Raw genomic sequence first — 19,804 nt, forward strand, 5'->3', positions numbered from 1 at the left:
GCCCCAATATAACCGCACCTCCTGATTTTAGGTGTTTTGAGGAGTTTAGCTACGTTTCTTGACCGAACGGTGTAAAATTTTAAAAATCGGCGATATCATGCCCCTTTGACTAAATTTGATTTACAATTTTCTACTTTTTTGTCGTCGAATGAAACATGAACTAAAATACCAACTATTTTCAATGACCTTTCCAATTTATCAATCATTATAATGTGGCAACACTTCGTATTTGCTTTCAGACAATTTTCGAAGCTCAGAAGAGATCTAACGAAATCAAAAAGTCATTTAAAGCAGGTTTATAAAACGTTTTTGTTGGAATATTTCTTGATTTTATCTGAAAGTTCTTGGTAACTTTTCCAGGTTGAGAATTGAACCCACGTTCCTAATAAAGCGGGTCAACTTTGTTGTAAGATTTATCAGAATGTTCCATTTTACTAAACTATACCAAAAAACTGCGCAATATTTGCATGCGTAGAACAATTTTTCAATTTTATTTGATTCAAACCTATTCTGATGATCGCAAAAATTGGACACTTTTTTGTACATTTTTTATTATAATTGGGATATTTTCCAAAAATATGGCGACACCGTCAAATTTTTTCTTGGGAATGTTGGCATAGTATAGGACTCTCAAAAAGTAAATAGTATGGATCTGTAATACAAACACATCAGAAGATACCTAAACATATAAAAAGAAAAAAATTCAAACCTATTCAGATGACCGCTAGTGTATGTTCCCAAGGAATTAAAATATCGACCAAAAAATAAAATTTTTTATATTTTTCATACAAAAGAAATGGTCCATTTCACCCGCTGAAAAATATCAGATCATCATTCAAAATTGTAGGCATCTTTTTCGACCTATACTCTTACCCGGTGCAAAATTTCGTGACTATTGATGTATAATTGCGACTTCTAGTGAGTTTATTATTACACTACAAACAAATAACGGAATATATTAGGCTGCAACTCTGTTATCTGATCATGCACACCAACATAATTGACATCAATTGAATGGTCAAGCGTTCCACTTTCAAGTATATCTCACTTGTCCGGAATGTCACTTCCAGGAATTAAGATATAAACTGTATATTAAAAATTTTCACAATTTTCACACAAAATATTATCCGATCGCCATCTCAAATTGCAAGCTCCCCCTTTGTGATATACTCTTACCTTATTTAAAATTACGCGTTGATCGGACTATTATTGAGACCTACAGAGCCGCTAGAAAATTGGATAAATATTATGTTTTTGGTCCATTTCACCCGCTAAATATTTCACGATCATCGCCAATAAGAATATGGATATATTATGATCTGAACCCGACCTCCACACAAAATTTCGTGACGATCGGTCCATAATTGCGGCCTGGAGCGTGTTTACAATATATAATGGACAGACGGACGGACGGACACACATCTCAAAATCGCTTTATCTCGTCGAGATATGAAGATTGGTATACCACATTGGGGGTCACCGACGAATATTTCAAGGTGTTACATGAATTTTTACCAAAACAAACTTATAATACCCTTTTCCACATTGTGGTATAGGGTATAATAAAACAGACTTTGTGCTGTAAAATACACAATTTTTGTTGTATTGCGTCGCTGCACAAATATACCGAAGTGAGACCAAAGGGAAGCTGTTAATGAGTACTTTCATAATATTTATAAAAAGAACGATGAAATTTGTAAAATTAGCGTAATAAAATCAATGTTTTTATATATATATATATTAATTTTTTTTTTTATAAATATTGTTTAAATATACTTAAACTTTAACAAAAAGGTCCAAATATGTCCACCTCCAAATCGAATTTGAAAGATAGCAGGGGGTCTGTACTAATAAATTCAGAAGTCAAATCGTGCTCAAATTTGCACTGTTAAAATAAAGTGGATTTTTCTGTTTTAAGATGGGAGAATTTTTTGTAAACACCTGTTGTGACTGTTCGTAGTATCCAATTGAAATAGAACGGTAATACCCACATCTATCAACCGATTTTCCTTAGAATTCATATTTGTTCACTCTAAATACATTCGATTTGTCCGTAGATGAAAGTTTTAATTTACACAGGCTGAGGGTATATCTCTGTCGACAAAGCCGACGGATACTTTTTTACTTGTTAAAACTTGGTATAAACATATTAACATTCTTCTAAATATGCATACATATGTGTATCAAACATTCGACTCCTTTATGTCATTCTAAAAAACTGTAAAGATCGCTGTGATTGTTCCCTTTATTTTCTCCTTTATTTTATTTAGTAATTTGTTTCCTGGTCTTTCCCAGACAAGACGATGTTCCAATATCCCTTAAACTTTTATGGTACACTGTCACGTATGAATAATATCACAATGTATACGTCACTAGGCCTAGTTTTCTTTCATAAAATAAGGAAAACTAACTAAAATTTGTAGAATTTTCTCTATTTATTAAATTTTTACATTCTAGGCAACAAAATATTTTTGTGTACACAAGGTCATGTCAGCAAAGAACGAACAAAAATTAATTTCTATTTTATGTACATTGTTTCTTCCACCATAATGCAGCAGTAAAACAAAATTATTTCATGGACTTATTTTTATTTGTGTTTTTTTCGTTCGTTCGTTCAGTTATCCTATGCCCTAATCAAGTAAACACCCAAAGAATTACCAGCCAGCTTTCTTATTCAAACTATAATAAATAATAAAGTAAAGGACAATAATAATAAAATGGTGACGCAACTTTGCATTGTCCACAGAAGTTTAGTTGTGGACAATATTTTCTTTTTCAGACATTTCAATATTCGTTCTTCGTCATGTTTATGACATGCGACAAGATGTACCGACTATAGAAAATAATTGAAAGCGGAAGTCATAAACCAGGACCCAGTATAAAAGTACAAGTACTGGTCAAGGTTTTACGGAAGCAAAATTTGTTTGTCGTCTACGATAACCTTGACTTGCCTTTTTGGTCATGTACACTGTATGTATGCATGTGTTACTTAGTTTTTATGTCTATTGTTGTTGGTGTTGTTAAAACTAAACATCAACATTGTTAATGTCCCCCAGAGTGTAGCAGAGAGATAAGGGGGCTTTTAATGTGACAATAAAGTAGAGAATCATTGTCATCTATGGTAGGTCATGAAATTGCCATAAATAAGTCTATTAGAAGAGTTTTTTTTTAAGAGGACATGTAGCAGACATTGAGTTGTGTTAAATAGTAGTTTCGGATTTGTGTGGTCAGTTTGAAATATTTGTGTTTAATTTTATACTTACCTTCCATACAATTGTTGCCTGTTTTGCCAAATGGACATAGACACCGACTCGTTCCATCCAATTTTTCACACATGCCATCAATTCCGCAATCTAAATTACAAATTCTGAAAATATCAAAGAGGACATATGGAGAGATTAGGGCAATGTCATGGGTTGAGGACGTGAGACTGTGTTAAGAGAACACAATTATATAATTAGTATTAAAGTAATATTCGACCCTTTAAACGAAAGAAAACACAATAGAAATCCGTGGTGAAATGGAGAAGTTATCCTCCTTTAAAGTTAGAAATCCGTAATTAAATCATTTTACGAAATGATCTAAAAAACAAAGGTCTTCCATGGACATCAACAGAACCGAATTGGTACATGAGAACCCCTGCATAATTTTTGGGAAGCACAGTGTAATCATTGATTGGTATTATTTCGGATTGAATGTTGCATATAGGCAAAGACATAAATACAACAATACAAGACATTTTTTTTGCTATCATTCTTCAGTGAATGGCTTTTGAATTTAACATAATGTTATATCACGATATGGTGATATAACATTTTTTCTTTTATACATTTTTACGTATTTAACCGAATTTACCGATCCAATTGACATAGAATTATTCTTGAATAGATCCTTGAATTCATAAATTTCGTTTCTGATACCATTACATGAAATGTTCCTCCTTGGTTGCGATTTTGAATTAACTGCAACCTGTTAAGGGTAATGTTTCTATACAAAGTTTCGTAAACATTTTTTTGTTGCATGCATTTTGTCTAGTCTTAGTTGTATTTATGTCTTTGACATAGGAATGTCGAAAAGTTTGGTTTACCCATCGTTACGTTCGGTCGAGCCGAACATTTATACACTCCACCATAAAAAATTCTGAACTAAAATGGAACAATTAATTTCCTTTCCTGTCCCCAATTTCACGTGGAAAAGTTGTGTGGCCACTGGTAACCTCAAATGTCAAATTACAGATAGTTCGGTCAACAAATGTAGCTAGATTCCTGTAAAGACATATAATCGGGAGATATCGTTACATGTGAATTATATCAAAACATGGACCTATTTTGGCAAATGTTGGTGGAAAAGACCACTGGGAACCTTAAATGTCAAATAACAGGTAGTTCGGTTAAAAAATATTGCTAAAATCCTACAAATGCAGAAAATCAGGAGGTACCGTTTGATGGGGGCTATACCTATGGACCTATGTTGACAATTTTTGATGGAGAAATCAAATTACTTACAGTTCAGTAAATAACAAGTGAAAAAAGTGAAAAACTATCTGTCGGCAAAGCAAAGATATACCCTCAGCCTACGTGAATATAAACGTTCATCCACGGACAGATCGAATGTATTCAGCTTTTTTTTCAGAATTTTGTGGTCCTTTTTGGACACTTTTGGGTGACGTAGGGGGTGGAAGATACCAAGCAACGGTCCTGACCGGTTTTTAACATGGCAAAGCCCAGGATTTATCCTGTCCCTCTTTCATCTCAAGTGGACACTGACCTCCCCGTGGTCTCACCTGGGGAACTGCCTTTAACACCCGTTAAAGGTAGTGAGCTAACATGTGCCGCGCGTTCACCCATAAGAACACTAAAAACTTGGGTTTGGGCGTCGGGTTAGAAACCCTCCCCTAGAAAAAAACAGCCTACTATGAAAAAACGAAAGAAAAGAAAAACAAACCCCTCTAAAGTTGACGAACGCCGCAAACGATTTAAGGACCATGATCTGCGAATCTGCCCCTGGAATGTTCGCACTCTTTATAGAGAAGGTGCAGTCTTCGCATTGGCAGACGTACTTGAAAAGTACAAGACCGATATTACTGCCATACAGGAAATACGATGGATTGGGAAAGGCGTCACAACAACACCTAAAGGTGACGCACTGTATTATAGCTGCCATGACGTAAAGCATGAGTTTGGTTGTGGATTCGTAGTTAGTCGGAGACTAAAACATCTGGTATTCAGCTTCACCCCAGACTTGCTGCAATTCGAATAAAAGCTAAATTCTTCAACATCAGCTTTATTTGCGCTCATGCTCCCACTGAAGAAAAGGACGAACAGACCAAAGATATATTTTACGAGCGCTTAGAAGAAACATATGACCGTTGCCCTGCCCATGACATTAAAATCATTCTAGGCGATTTTAATGCCAAAATTGGAAAGGAGAATATCTTTGGCCCAACAGTCGGGAAATTCAGTCTCCACAGTGAAACATCTGACAATGGTATGAGGCTGATAGACTTTGCAGCTGCAAAAAACATGGTAGTTAGCAGTACCACATTTAATCATCTCGATATTCATAAGGGCACCTGGCTGTCTCCAGATCAAAGAACAAGTAATCAAATTGATCATGTTGTGATAGATGGAAGACATTCATCGAGCGTGTTGGATGTACGATCGTTCCGAGGCGCAAACATTGATTCGGACCACTACCTTGTTGCAGCAAAGGTACGCACCCGCTTAAACGTAGCAAACAAAGTACGAACAGACACAACACGAAAGTTAGACATCGGTAAGCTACAATCACAACAGTTAGCCACAGCATATTCCACTCAACTAGCCCAATTGCTTAATCAAAGCACTCCTCATCCCGATAACATATCAGCGCAATGGCAAAGCATTGCCCACTCCATGCAAACAGCCGCAAAATCCATACTTGGATACCAGAGACCTCCACCAAGGAATCCATGGTATGATGAGGAGTGTCGTGCTGCCACCGAAGAGAAAAATGCGGCATATAAGGCTACTTTACAATCCGTAGCAACGCGTAGCGCACGAGAGAGATACAGGGAGAAAAGGAGAGAGGAGAAACGTCTTTTCCGCAGGAAAAAGAGAGAGATGGAAAAGCGGGAGTGTGAAAAAATCGAGATGTACAGGAGCCAGAATGAAGTCCGAAAATTCTACCAAAGAGTCAAGCATCAAACTTATGGCTTTGGTACAGGCACATCCTCCTGTAGAGACCAGCAAGGTAATTTGGTAACTGATACAGATAGTGTACTCAGTATCCTGAGTATCCTGTGCCCCGTCCACAAGAAGGGAGATAAGACTGTATGCTCTAACTATAGGGGCATAAGTCTACTCCCTATTGCCTACAAGATCGTATCAGGGATATTGTGCGAACGACTAAAGCCTATGGTCAACGAGATAATTGGACCATAACAATGCGGCTTTAGACCTGGCAAGTCCACCATTGACCAGATATTTACCCTGCGGCAAATCCTGGAAAAGACCCAAGAGATGCAGATCGACACCTACCATCTTTTTGTCGATTATAAAGCAGCCTTCGACAGCCCGCTGCGTTCAAAGGTATTCCAAGCCATGTCTGAATTTGGTATTCCCGCAAAGCTCATCCGGCTTTGTAAAATGACTTTAACTGACACGAGGTCCTTAGTTAAAATAGGAAAGAACTTCTCCGAAGAGTTTGGTACCAAAAGAGGTTTCAGACAAGGAGACAGCCTTTCGTGTGACCTCTTCAACATCCTTCTAGAAAAGGTTATACGAGAGGCAAACGTCAAAAGAAGTGGCACAATCTACACCAATAGCCACATGTTACTTGCTTATGCTGATGATATAGACATCATGGGCCGATCAGTAAAAGAAGTAACTGATACCTTTATAAAGGTCGAAGGAGAATCTGCTAAAGTGGGTCTGGCGGTAAACAGTGAGAAGACCAAGTTGATGGTGTCGACGCGCAATGCGTCCATTGAGCTCGGACCGACTGTGGAAGTTGGTTCCTATAATATTGAGGTAGTAAAAGACTTCGTCTACCTCGGCACCTCCGTAAACACAACAAACGACATCATTTGTGAAATAAAAAGAAGAATTGTATTGGCCAACAGATGCTACTATGGTTTAAGTAAGCAGTTTAAAAACAAAGCCACATCTCGTCAAACAAAAATAACGCTCTACAAAACACTGATACTACCCGTGCTGATGTATGGCTCCGAAGCCTGGGTACTTGCGCAAGCAGACATGGCAGTGCTTGGTGTGTTTGAGAGAAAAGTTCTTCGAAAGATCTACGGACCAATCTGCGTTGACGGTGAATATCGACGTCGCATGAACCACGAGCTGTATCTGCTATACAACGACATCAATATAGTTAAACGTATCGAGATGCAGCGATTGCGTTGGCTAGGCCATATCATAAGAATGAGCGATGATGAACCCGCTAAAAAGGCGTATGAATACATGCCACATGGCGGTGCACGCAGAATTGGCAGGCCAAGGAATATATGGCGCAAACAAGTGGATGATGAGACGAAAAGGCGCGGTATTCCAGAGTGCAAAGCAACAAATAGAGAGGAATGGAGATCTCTTCTTAGTTCGGCCTATAGAACAAATGTTCTGTAATGGGCCAGCTAAGTAAGTAAGTAAGTTTTTGGACACTTGTAATTGGCGACAAAAATGTGGATTAGGATTATAGTTCAGTTGAGGAAAGAGGTGGTATTTAAAGGAATGAACCGACTTGATCCATTATGAAAGTGGATCTTATTTTACTTCAGTGGGTTATCGTATAACTTTTGGACCAGTATGAAAGGAAGCATGGACAACATAATATCGCTTTAAACAAGACCACAACGAACAGCATCGGAATAATTTCCAAAAGATCTTCGAACAGATCCTAAACTGCACACAAGTGTTGAATTTTTGTGGGGCAAGTACCCTAAGGAGGGGACCGATATGGACCATTTTAGAAGTTTATGGCGTATTGAGCACGAAAAAAAAACAAATTTGGTGAATTTTTTACAAGAGATCTACCAAATTTTTTCAGAAGATTTTATTTTCATCTAATAGATCACACTTTGAACTATTAAGGATTTTTTTTTTTTTGAAAAATATTACACAGTTTTCTGACAAAGGGCCGTCTACTAAACGCTGTTTTTACTAAAGCAGTTTGCGATGCCCTCTTTAGCTCGAAAACTAATAAACCGATCAGCTTATGCTTTTGTGGGATCATTCAGAACCTAGTACTTAAGCGAAAAGGGATTCTAAAAAATCAAATTTTTAAAAAATTTTGAACTGTCAAAGTAAAAAAAAATTATAGTATTTTCGCGGTAAATCCGTCAATATATATATATATATATATATATATATATATATATATATATATATATATATATATATATATATATATATTTTTTTTTTTTTTTTTTTTTTCAAAAAAGTCTCTCGCTTAGGTACAAGCTTTTTATGTGTATAACAATCCCACTAAAACATATGAAGATCGGATCATCCTTTTTCGAGCTACAATGGGTACCGCATTCCAAAATGCCATTTTGAGAAAACCACATTTCAAACGTCAAGGGTTAACATTTTTAACAAAAAATATTCGCCACATCCTTCTCTTTAAAGTTGCCAAAGACACTATATACCAAAAATGAAAGGATTACAAGATATCATAAGTCGAATATTTCGAAAAAAAAACTAGAAATGGGCGTAATTTGCCCCGCCTAATTTGGTTACTTTCCGATGTATACTTTAAAAACTCCTATAAACGTGTCTCATATTTTTAGTTCTACTTTCATAATCTACTCCGTTTTTGCCATCATTTTGAAAAAGAATATTGAATTTTGTTGCACAGTGCTATTGTTTATTTTTTTTATATCTCTGAGTCTATATCTCCGTCAGCACAGCTAACTGATACTTTCTGACTTGTTTTTCACAACTTTCGACGCTGCAAGTGTGCGTGATCAAACCAGTAACGAAAGGATCATAGTGGGGCGGGGCCGACTATATGATACCCTACACCACCGTGAATATGTAAAATATAGGAGATATATATCAATTTGAACTAATTTCTATATTATATGGTACAGTCAAAATTCCGTCACACATTCCAAATTTCATCAAAATTGAATAGATCGGGCAAAAAAATATGTGGGAGCTATATACAAATTTGAACCGATTTCGATATAATTTGGCACACTTATTTCTAGACCAAATTCAGTCACAGATTCCAAATTTCATCAAAATGGGACGTATGTATATAGCGTGTTTGGTGCAGCAAATACGTCAAATCGGCCGAAAAAATAAATGGGAGCTATATCCAAATCTGAGTCGATTTCGATGTAATTTGGCACATTTATTTTTGTACCGAATTCAGTCACACATTCCACATTTCATAGAAATCCAACATATATAGCGTGTTTGGTGCAGCAAATACATCAAATCGGCCGAAAATATATATGGGAGCTATATCCAAATCTGAACCGATTTTGATGTAGTTTGGCACATATATTTTTAGACCGAATTCAGTCACACATTCCATGTTTCATTGAAATCCAACATATATAGCGTGTTTGGTGCAGCAAATACATCAAATCGGCCGAAAATATATATGGGAGCTATATCCAAATCTGAACCGATTTTGATGTTGTTTGGCACATTTATTTTTAGGCCGAATTCAGTCACACATTCCAAATTTCATCTAAATCGGACGTATATATTGTATATATATTACCAAATTTTCAGCTGAATCGGACAAAAAGTGCGACCTGTACGTTGCGAACAAAAATACATGGACAGACGGACGGACATGCATAAATTGACTCAGAAAGTGATTATATGTATATCCCCAAAAGGAACTATTGGTCTATTTGGTTTCCTTTTGTATGTTACATACAAATGCACAAAGACATAATACCCCTTACCGCAGTGTGGTGTAGGGTATAATTAAATCATTGTAAAATATATAAAGTAAATCATGCTAAGAATACAACAAAACTATTTTTGCTGGTAAATTTTCGCGTTTTCTTAATTAGGTTCGAAACTTTTCGATTAGTCTTCGTATAAAAGAAATATCTGAAATTTGGTATTTAGTCCACATATAACTGTACCGCCCGGATCTATGTATTTTTAATGTTTTAGCCACATTATTCCAAAAAACATAAATTTAATTAATTCTCTTTCGAGTTGAGCTTTCATGACCTAAGAGATACATTGAAAAATTAGGAGTCTACCGAAGTCCCACGCATCCAACCATTACGCTACGTTTCACGGTTGGTTAAGCCGATCTTCAGGCGTATTAGGATGTTGTTTTTGTGGCAGACGAAGGCAAAGCTTGGTAACTAGTATATATATTAGGGTTATGACTTTTTGACATTTTTTCTCAAAAATGATTTCCTGCAGCAGGGATGAATGAACTTTTGCCTTATGATCACTACGCTATCGTTTATTCCATTGAAATATAAAAAAAGTTCACGCACAAATCGATTTTAAAAATATAATTTTTTGAAAAAATTTATGAAATGAAAAAAAAAAATTTCAAAAATTATTTTTTATTGCACGAATGAATAAATATAAGCCTACTAAAAACTATAATAATGTTTATTTCATTCAAATATTGAAAAAGGTCATGCACAAACCACTTTGAAAAAAATTTATTTTTTTGTTTTTTTTTTTTGAAATTATATTTTTAAATAAAAGCGTTTACAAAATTTTTACGGCTCTCAGAATTGAAGAAAATTAGTGAGAAAAAAATGTTATGTCAGTTTAATTATCTCATGTGACTCTAAAGATTATTTTCAATTGTATATCTGCTTACAGTGACTTCAAAAAATGTTCCATAATTTTTATAAATTCAAATTTTAAAATCATTTTGTGCGTGAGGTTTTTTCACCGAATCACGTTTTAATTATGATTTTAAGTAATCGTATGGCAAAACTCATCACGCTATGATACAGGGATATGAGGTTGTAAAAAAGTCATAACCCTAATATCGACACCTCCAAATAATAGTATGCTAAGTCTCACAAGTAAGAAAAGCGTTAAGTTCGGCCGGGGCGAACTTTTTATACCCTCCACCACAAATTTCAGCCATTTCGGTGGATTAACGTGACCACAACCTTAAAAAAACCGAAATCCGGAAGGTACCGTTCTATGGGGGCTATATGATGGCGTGGACCTATACCTAAAAATTTCTGGGGGAAAGTTTTATAAGCCTAAAGAAGACTAAATACCAAATTTCAGCCATCTCGGCATAATGAGGCTAAAACCTTTAAAATATCGAAAATCGGGAGATATCGTATTATGGGGGTTATATCAACACGTGGTCCTATATAAAAATTTTATGGTAGAAATGTTTCTTAGGCTCTGGAAACACAAATACAAAGTTGCAAGCGATTCTTTGGTCAAATGGGTCGGATACATTCAAAATACATTAAAATGACGCGTACTTTATAAGGGGCCTTATGAGGGGTCTATACCAAAACGTGGACCTATATAACCCAACTTTGGTAGGAATGTTTTCTGGCCTCTGAAGACACAAAGTACCAAATGACAACCAATTCCGCGGTCAAATGGGTCTAATACGTTCAAAATATATTAAAATGACGCGTACTTTATATGGTGCCTTATATGGGGGCTATACCAAAACGTGGACCTATATAACCCAACTTTGGTAGGAATGTTTTTTGGCCTCTGGAGACACAAAGTACCAAATTACAACCAATTCGGTGGTCAAATGGGTCAAATACATTCAAAATATACTAAAATGACGCGTACTTTATATGGGGCCTTATATGGGGGCTATACCAAAACGTGGACCTATATAACCCAACTTTGGTAGGAATGTTTTTTGGCTTCTAGAGACACAAAGTACCAAATTACAACCAATTCGGTGGTAAAATGGGACAAATATCTTAAAAATTCCTTAAAACGACGAAGCGTCACGCGTCATTTTGTATGGGGGCTATACGAAAGCGTGGACCTACATAGCCCGCTTTCAATACCAAAAGTCCTACGTACATATAATATATTTTCCCAAAGTTTCATCAACCTACGTCAATCCGTTCGGACGCTAGAGTGATTTCCACAGACGGACAGACGGACGGACATTGCTATATCGATGTAGAATTGCACGCTGATCAAGAATATATATACTTAGTGGGGTCTACAATGATTATTTCGAGTAGTTACAAACGTAGTGACAAACTTAATATACCCCCATCCTATGGTGGAGGGTATAAAAAGTGAGTTTTGCAGGAGAAGCTCTCAAAGTTTGGAATTTTTTTTGAACTTCAGTACTATGCTAAATCAATATTTGTTTATAACTTCTGTTCGGATTGACCGATCAATACCAAAATTAGACAGAATTTAAGTTAAAGGACGTTCGACACCTCCAAATAATAGTTTGCTAATTCTGAAAAGCGAGTTTTGCAGGACAAGCTCTAAAAGTTTGGGAATTTCTTTGACCTTCAGTACTATGCTAAGTAAATATTTGTTTATAACTTCTGTTCGGATTGTCCGATCATTACCAAAATTTGACAGAATTTAAGTTAAAGGACGTTAAATATAACAAGTAAAAAAGCGTTAAGTTCGGCCGGCTCGAACTTTTCATACCCTCCACCATAAAACTTTAAGTGGGTACGTTAAAATGTCAGATAATGTACATAAAATGTTTCATTCGGTAGGCCCTTTTTTATGTTGCCTATATCTAACTATGTATGTTGACAATTTTTGGTGGGCTAGAAATTGGGAGGTACCGTTATATAGGGGTTATAATAAAACATGGATCTATGTTGACAGTTTTTGATGGGAGCCTTTAATGTCAAATAACTCCTAATTCGGTTAAAAATTGTAGCTAGAATCCTCAAAATACCGAAAATCGGTATATAACGTGGGAACTTCAAATGTCATTAACAGCTAGTTCAGAGGTATGTGGGCTATACGAAAATATGAACTTAAATGAACAATTTTTGTTGGCTTTTAAATTTCAAATTACAGAAAGTTCGTCCAAAAAATAAGGCTAAGGTAGGAAAATCGGGAGGTTTGTGTTGGGGCTATACCAAAACATGGACCTACGTTCGGTTAAAGATTTTAAGTAAAATCCTCAAAGTACCGAAAAGCGGGAAGTATCGTTATATTGGGGCAATGTTGAAAATTGTTGGTGCAGATGTGTGGTGACCACTACAACCTTCAAATGTCAAATTACAGTTAGTTCGGTTAAAAATTTTAGCTAAAATTGCCAATTACTTAAAATTGTGAGGTACCGTTATATGGGAGCTATATCCGAACATGGACCTATGTTGACAATTTTTTATGGAGAGGTGTTGTGACCACTAAGATCTTCAAATGTCAAATTACTGCTAGTTCGGTTTAATATTGTAGTTAAAATCATCAAATTACTGAAAATCGGGAGGTACTTTTACATGGGAGCTTTATCAATACATCGACCTTTCTTGACAATTTTTGGTGGAGAGGTGTGGTGACCACTAAGAATTTCAAATGTCAAATGTTTAAATTTCAGATAATTCGGTTAAAACTTGTAGGTAAAATTCTCAAAATACCGAAAATCCGTTATATGGGGATACCGAAATCCGTTATACCGGGGTACCGTTATATGGAGCTATACCAAAACATGGATCTACGTTCATAATTATTTCAAATATAAGTTTTTTGGTCACTAAGAACCCTAAATATCAAATTATAGCTAATTCGGTCTAGAAATGTGAATTTAAACATCAAAATACCTGAAATCGGGCTGTAACGTTATATGGGGGCTATTCCAAAACGTGGACCTATGTCCACAACTTTTGTTATATAATTTTATTGACTCTTAAGAACCCTAAATGTCAAATTATAGCTAAATCGGTCTGAAAATGTAGCTAAAAACGGCAAAATACCGTAAATCGGGGGGTACCGTTATATGGGGGCTATACCAAAACGTGGACCTATGTCCACAACTTTTGTCATATAAGTTTATTGGCACTTAGGAACCCTAAATATCAAATTTTATCTAAATCGGTCTGAAAATGTAGCTAAACACGTCAAAATACCGTAAATCGGGGGGTACCGTTATATGGGGGCTATACCAAAACGTGGACCGATATAGCCCATCATCGAACTTGACCTGCCTGCAAACAAAAGACGCATTTTCCCAAATTTTCAGCGTCCTATCTCCATTTTTGTGGATGCTAGAGTGATTACCACAGACGGACGGACGGACGTGCACAGATCGACTCAGAATTTTATCCTTAATATACCCTCCATACTATGGTGGAGGGTATAAACATGTAAAGAACTTGTAAACATGCTAAGTCGACTTAGCATACTATTGTTTGGAGGCGTCGATATATATATCGCACTTCATTAGATAAATGCATATTCGATTTTATGTCAGTTAAAATACATACTCTGCTTAACTTGCAGATGAATATCTCCACATCTCTTCCCTTGACCGTTTGTCCGATGTTATATTTAATTTCTATAAAATCTTTTCAAATGTAATAGTAATAAAGACAAAAACTTCTTGACTGTAGTTAAAAGTTCAAAGCTTCATTGTCCATGACATGGAAGCAAATTCACCTGTTTTCTTCAAAGTTAATTGAATATTTGTTGTGTTTGGTTACAAACGCACCGCCGAATTAAATACCAGCCAACGAAATTAAAAAAACAAGTGAGCAAAGGCTATAGTCGGGACGGGGCCGACCATGTGATACCCTACACCACTACCCCTGTGCATAAGCTTTTCACTGGTAAACATTTCATTTAGGGAATATAAACCGACTACCACCAAAAATAATATGCCTCTTTGTATCTGGGACCCCCATAAGCAACCAAAATTTCGTGACCATCCAATCAAAATTACGACCTGTAGCTTGATTGCAAAAAATTGAAGAATTGGATGCATTACCGACTATTGTGGTATCTCCCTTGTTTGACCACCTTCGCCAACCTGCTTTACACCAATGTAAAGGTAATATTTTCTTCTTCCATTGACAGGCTTTGCCGTTGGAATACCCCTACTAGAAGCCAATATATTTACAAAGAATAAAACTTTGAATTTGTCTCCAAATGAGTTTTTCCCCATTCCGACCCCTAAATATTATCCGACTATCACCAAATCAATAGGCTTCTTCCTATGTGGGACCCGCATGAACTCCCAAACTTCGTGACGATCCGATCAAAATTGCGACCTGTAGCGTGATTACAAACAAATCGGGAAATGGGATGCAGTACCGACTATTGCGATATCTCTGTTGTTTGAGCTGCTTTTGATATACCTCTTAAAGAAACAGAGATATTGGCTTTGAAATATAACGTAGACCTTTTCTCCAAATAAGTTTTTGCCCATTCCGACCCCTGAATATTATCCGACCATCATTAAAATCAATAGGCTTCTTCCTCTGTAAGACCCCCATTAACCCCTAAAATTTCGTTACGATCCGATCAAAATTGCGACCTCTGGCGTGATTACAAAAAAATCGGAAAATGGGATGCATTATCGACTATTGCCATATCTCTGGTATTTGATCACCTATGACAACCTAATTTACATCGTTGTAAAGGTGATATTTTTTACTTTCCTTGCCAGATTTTGCTTTTTATATACCTCTTAAAGAAACAGAGATATTGGCTTTGAAATAAAACGTTGACCTTTCTCGAAATAAGTGTTGGCCCATTCCGACCCCTGTGTATTATCCGACCATCATCAAAATCAATAGGCTTCTTTCTTTTTGGGACCCCCATAACCCCCAAAATTTCGTGACGATCCGATCAAAATTGCGACCTGTAGAGTGATTACAAAAATATCGGAAAATGGGATGCATTATCGACTATTGCCATATCTCTGCTTTTTGACCACCTACGACAACCTAAATGTGATATTTTCTACTTTCCTTTCCAGGTTTTGCTTTTGATGTACCTCTTAAAGAAACAGAGATATTGGCTTTAAAATAAAATGTTGACTTTTCTCCAAATAAGTGCCCAGTCCGACTCCTAATAATTATCCGACCATCACCAAAATCAATAGGCTTCTTCATCTATGAGACCCCCATTAACCCTCAAATTTTCGTGACGATCCGATCAAAATTGCGACCTGTAGCGTGATTTCCAAAAAAATAGAAAAATGGGATGTATTACCGACTATTGCGATATCTCCGTTATTTGGTTACCTACGCCGACCTAGTTTACATCATTGTAAAGACGGGATCTTCTACTTTCAGAGTCAGACTTTGCTTTTGGAAAGTCCCCAACCAAAGCTGTGATATTTGTCAATATAATTAAAATCGCAAAAATTAAAATTGGGGTTTTATTTGCTACTATTATAATATCTTCGTTGTTTGATCACCTACGAGCACCTGCTTTACATCATTAGAAAGGTGATATTTTCTACTTTCATTGTCGGGTTTTGCTTTTGGTATACCCCATATAGAAGCTGAGATATTCGCTTTGGAAAAAAAACGTTGTCATTTTATCCACCTAAGTTTTTTGCCCTTTCCGACCCCTAAATATTATCCGACCATCACCAAAATCAATAGGCTTCTTCCCCTCCGGGACCCCTATCAACATGCAAAATTTCGTGACGATCCGATCAAAATTGCGACCTGTAGCGTGATTACAAGGTTTAGATGGACAGACGGACAGACGGACAGACGGACGGACGGACGGACGGACGGACACACTTAGCCAGATCGACTCAGCTCGTCGAGACATTCATTTTGGTATATATAAGTATGGGTCTGCGACCATTATTTCGATGCGTTACAAACTTTTTGGTCAAAACCAACTTATAATACCCTCTCCACATAGTGGTCACCGACGTAGCCCGGGCCCCCCGGGCCCCCCCCGAAATGATTTTCTTTCCCATAGGATATTAGCTTATGTTACACATTTTTTTAATTTTTGAGTAAATTTTTAAACTGTTTTAAAATTTTCAAGAAATATATAAAGTATTTGGAGGAAGTATTACAGAGAATTATTTAACTACATTTGGTATACTTATTGTCCAACATATTTGAAAGTATAAAAATAATGAAAACTTTAGACTTTTTGAGCAATTTTCTGCAGAGTTGTTGTGAAGTTTTAAGGTGTTGTTTAAGCGTTTAATTGTAATTTTAGGCTGACTGTAAGTGTTACTGAGTTCAGAACAATACGTTTTTTTTTGTATGTATTGAACGTTTGTAGCATATTACGTCCAATACTTTAGCTTATAAACAACATCTAGAAAAAACATTCTTGCGATCTTTTGTTTTTGAAACTTTTGAATAGAGCTATGAGTATATAGTCTCTAACACCTTTTTGTAATAAACTATTTTGATCATTATAACAATTACAAAATCTTTATTATGTTTGAAATTTGCAACAAATAAAACTATATCAATCATTTTTTATGATATATTTTCTATTCCACCGCAGTGTCCTCCGTTAAGATTATTTGAAACTCGTCTCTTCCTAAAAATTAGTAAATGTCTATTGTACAATAAAGCATTTTTCTGTCACATTTTATGTTTTGTTCGAGTCATTCCTTTTAAAAGATATTGCGCCCACAAGTCATTTCACTGCGTCACAGTATATTTTTCAGTTTTTTTAAGAAAAAATATACACAGACAAAGAATACCGACCTTAAACTGCATTAAACAACTATTTTCAAGGTTTGTTGGGATGTACCCATTTACGAGCTAATACTAAGTTTAGACAATATATTACTAAAACCAAAGTTTGGTACATATCTGTTGCTCCGTTCAAGATAAATCGCGCAAACCACCGTAGTTACAATTCTTGAATTTTGGGGTGGAAAAACCAGAAGGAGTAGACCGAAAATCACCATCTACGAACTTTATATAAGGCTCGCAGAAATATTGCTATAAACAATGTTTGGACCAACGCAGTATCCGGTTCGAAAGTTGTCGTGCGCACCAGCCACTACATATGATGGCCCTAGGCGTTCCTTACAGCTTTCGGGCCATTTTCTCTGGAAGTATGGGCATGTCCCTGAAAAAACTTCTATTGTAGTAATAGGGGTCCCGAGAACAATTGTTTCAACAAAGCAAACCGTTTCCAAAGAGGTCTTTATAATTTATTTATATAATAATTTACATAATAATTTATTTATTTCATATTTTTAATTATAACTAAATTATTAGCATAAAGGAAGTGAAGCCATGAATACTGAGGTCTTAAGCTTACACAGGTATATTTACTAATTATCTAGAGAGGTCTTAAATTGTACTTCTGCGAAAATTTTTAAATACTCTGTGGAAGGTTATCGTAAGAGTGGATCGAATCGGTTGATCTGTTCCAGAATTATCGTGTTCTCCAGGCAGCCACCCAGACGGACGAACATAGCTAAGTCTACTCCAAATTTTCTGAAACAGATTTCTTCCAAACACACTTTGGCCTAAAACCATTATTTCGATGAGGCACATTTTGACTAAAGGCTGAGAGTATAAAAAATGTAGATTGGGAAAAATTGTGTTCTTGGATTTTTGCTATAAATCTGGGCGCCAAAATTTCATTTTAAAATTATTGAAGATAAGAGTTTTCTTGTTTTCTGATCAATTTATGAGATAATCCACGATAGGAAACAAGAATTTCTATAAGAGAAGTGCGACGATTGGACTCCAAAATAGTCTATTGACAGATGCACGATTGGGCGACAGAATTTGTCAATACATACCCACGATTGGGTACTAGAATTTCATCATGGATAGACTCACTATTGCTCAGCATTAGTTCTCTATCAAGAAAACCGCTACCAGCTTCAGAATTTCTTTGTGATAAGATATACGATTGGACACCAAAATATCTTTAGGGAATAACTTCAATGGCAGTAACAGTAACAACGATTGGACACCTGACTTTCCGAAATTGAAAAACTGACCATATTCTGACACCGGCGCGTGATAAAAGACAAGAAAAGAAGACACGTGTCTCGGAATTTTTTTCTTTTATTTATATAAAAATATAAAAAATACTAGTGGATAACGCCATGATATCCGAACGTTCCCTTTGCATAAATCAATTTCCTTCCATAAATCACTCAATAAAATTTGAGTGGAAAATTGAAGCCATGATTTTGAACTTTTGTGAAGTAGGAAACAAAGAAACACGGTGCTCTTGAAACAAATTTAAATGAAAGGTGCTTACTCCTCGGAAGTTTTTGCGGATTCTGAAACTACAATGTTCATAGATGAGAAAAATCAAAAAACAAAAAATTGTCGTTGTGCTTTTTAAATAAATCGCGATTCAAGTATTATCGAAATGGGACTAAAGAAAATGTTGTAGCTATGAAAATTCTCTACATGATTGACTTTTATGTTATCTTTTTAGGACACTAGATTGACTGTACCGCCTCCTTATAAAACAATGTCATTGCTGCAATTTCTCAACTTAAACTTATATATCTCAAAAATGGTACAACCTAGGAAAAAGTTACGAAAGCCAATCTTGTAGAGAATTTCTTTAGTCCCATTTCGAAAAGATTTGCAGTATTCAGGCTGAATCCTGAAGACCTAAGAAAATCATCTGGATGTTTGATCTGAACCTTTATATCTCAAAAATGGCAAAACCTATGAAAAGATCAATCAGGCAATCTTGTACAGAATTTTCACTGCTATAACATGTTCTTTAGTCCGATTTCGATCGTGAAAACCTAAGAAAACCCCAAAAAATGTGAACTTTGATCGCGATTTATTAAAAATCCATGCAGTGATATTTTCTGGTTTTTAGATTTTTCTCATCTATAAACATTGCAGTTTCAGAATCCACAAAAAATTTCGCTGGTGTAAGCGGTTTTCATTTAAAGTTAGTTAAGGTGCACT

The 19,804-nt window shown here is 35.9% G+C and overlaps 1 protein-coding gene across 1 annotated transcript in view; it reads right to left on the minus strand.

The window, feature by feature from the left end:
- The window catches only part of SP2353 (EGF like, fibronectin type III and laminin G domains protein pikachurin), a 143,205-nt gene that overhangs the window by 21,555 nt on the left and 101,846 nt on the right, over window positions 1–19,804 (minus strand). Inside the window, exon 4 of the mRNA XM_073956954.1 lies at window positions 3,264–3,367. Coding sequence (XP_073813055.1) covers window positions 3,264–3,367 — 104 coding nt within the window. The remainder of the gene's footprint in view (window positions 1–3,263; window positions 3,368–19,804) is intronic.

This window comes from Musca autumnalis, unplaced genomic scaffold (assembly GCF_047663935.1).
Source record: "Musca autumnalis isolate F117 unplaced genomic scaffold, ASM4766393v1 scaffold_5, whole genome shotgun sequence".
In the NCBI taxonomy this organism is placed as follows: domain Eukaryota; kingdom Metazoa; phylum Arthropoda; class Insecta; order Diptera; family Muscidae; genus Musca; species Musca autumnalis.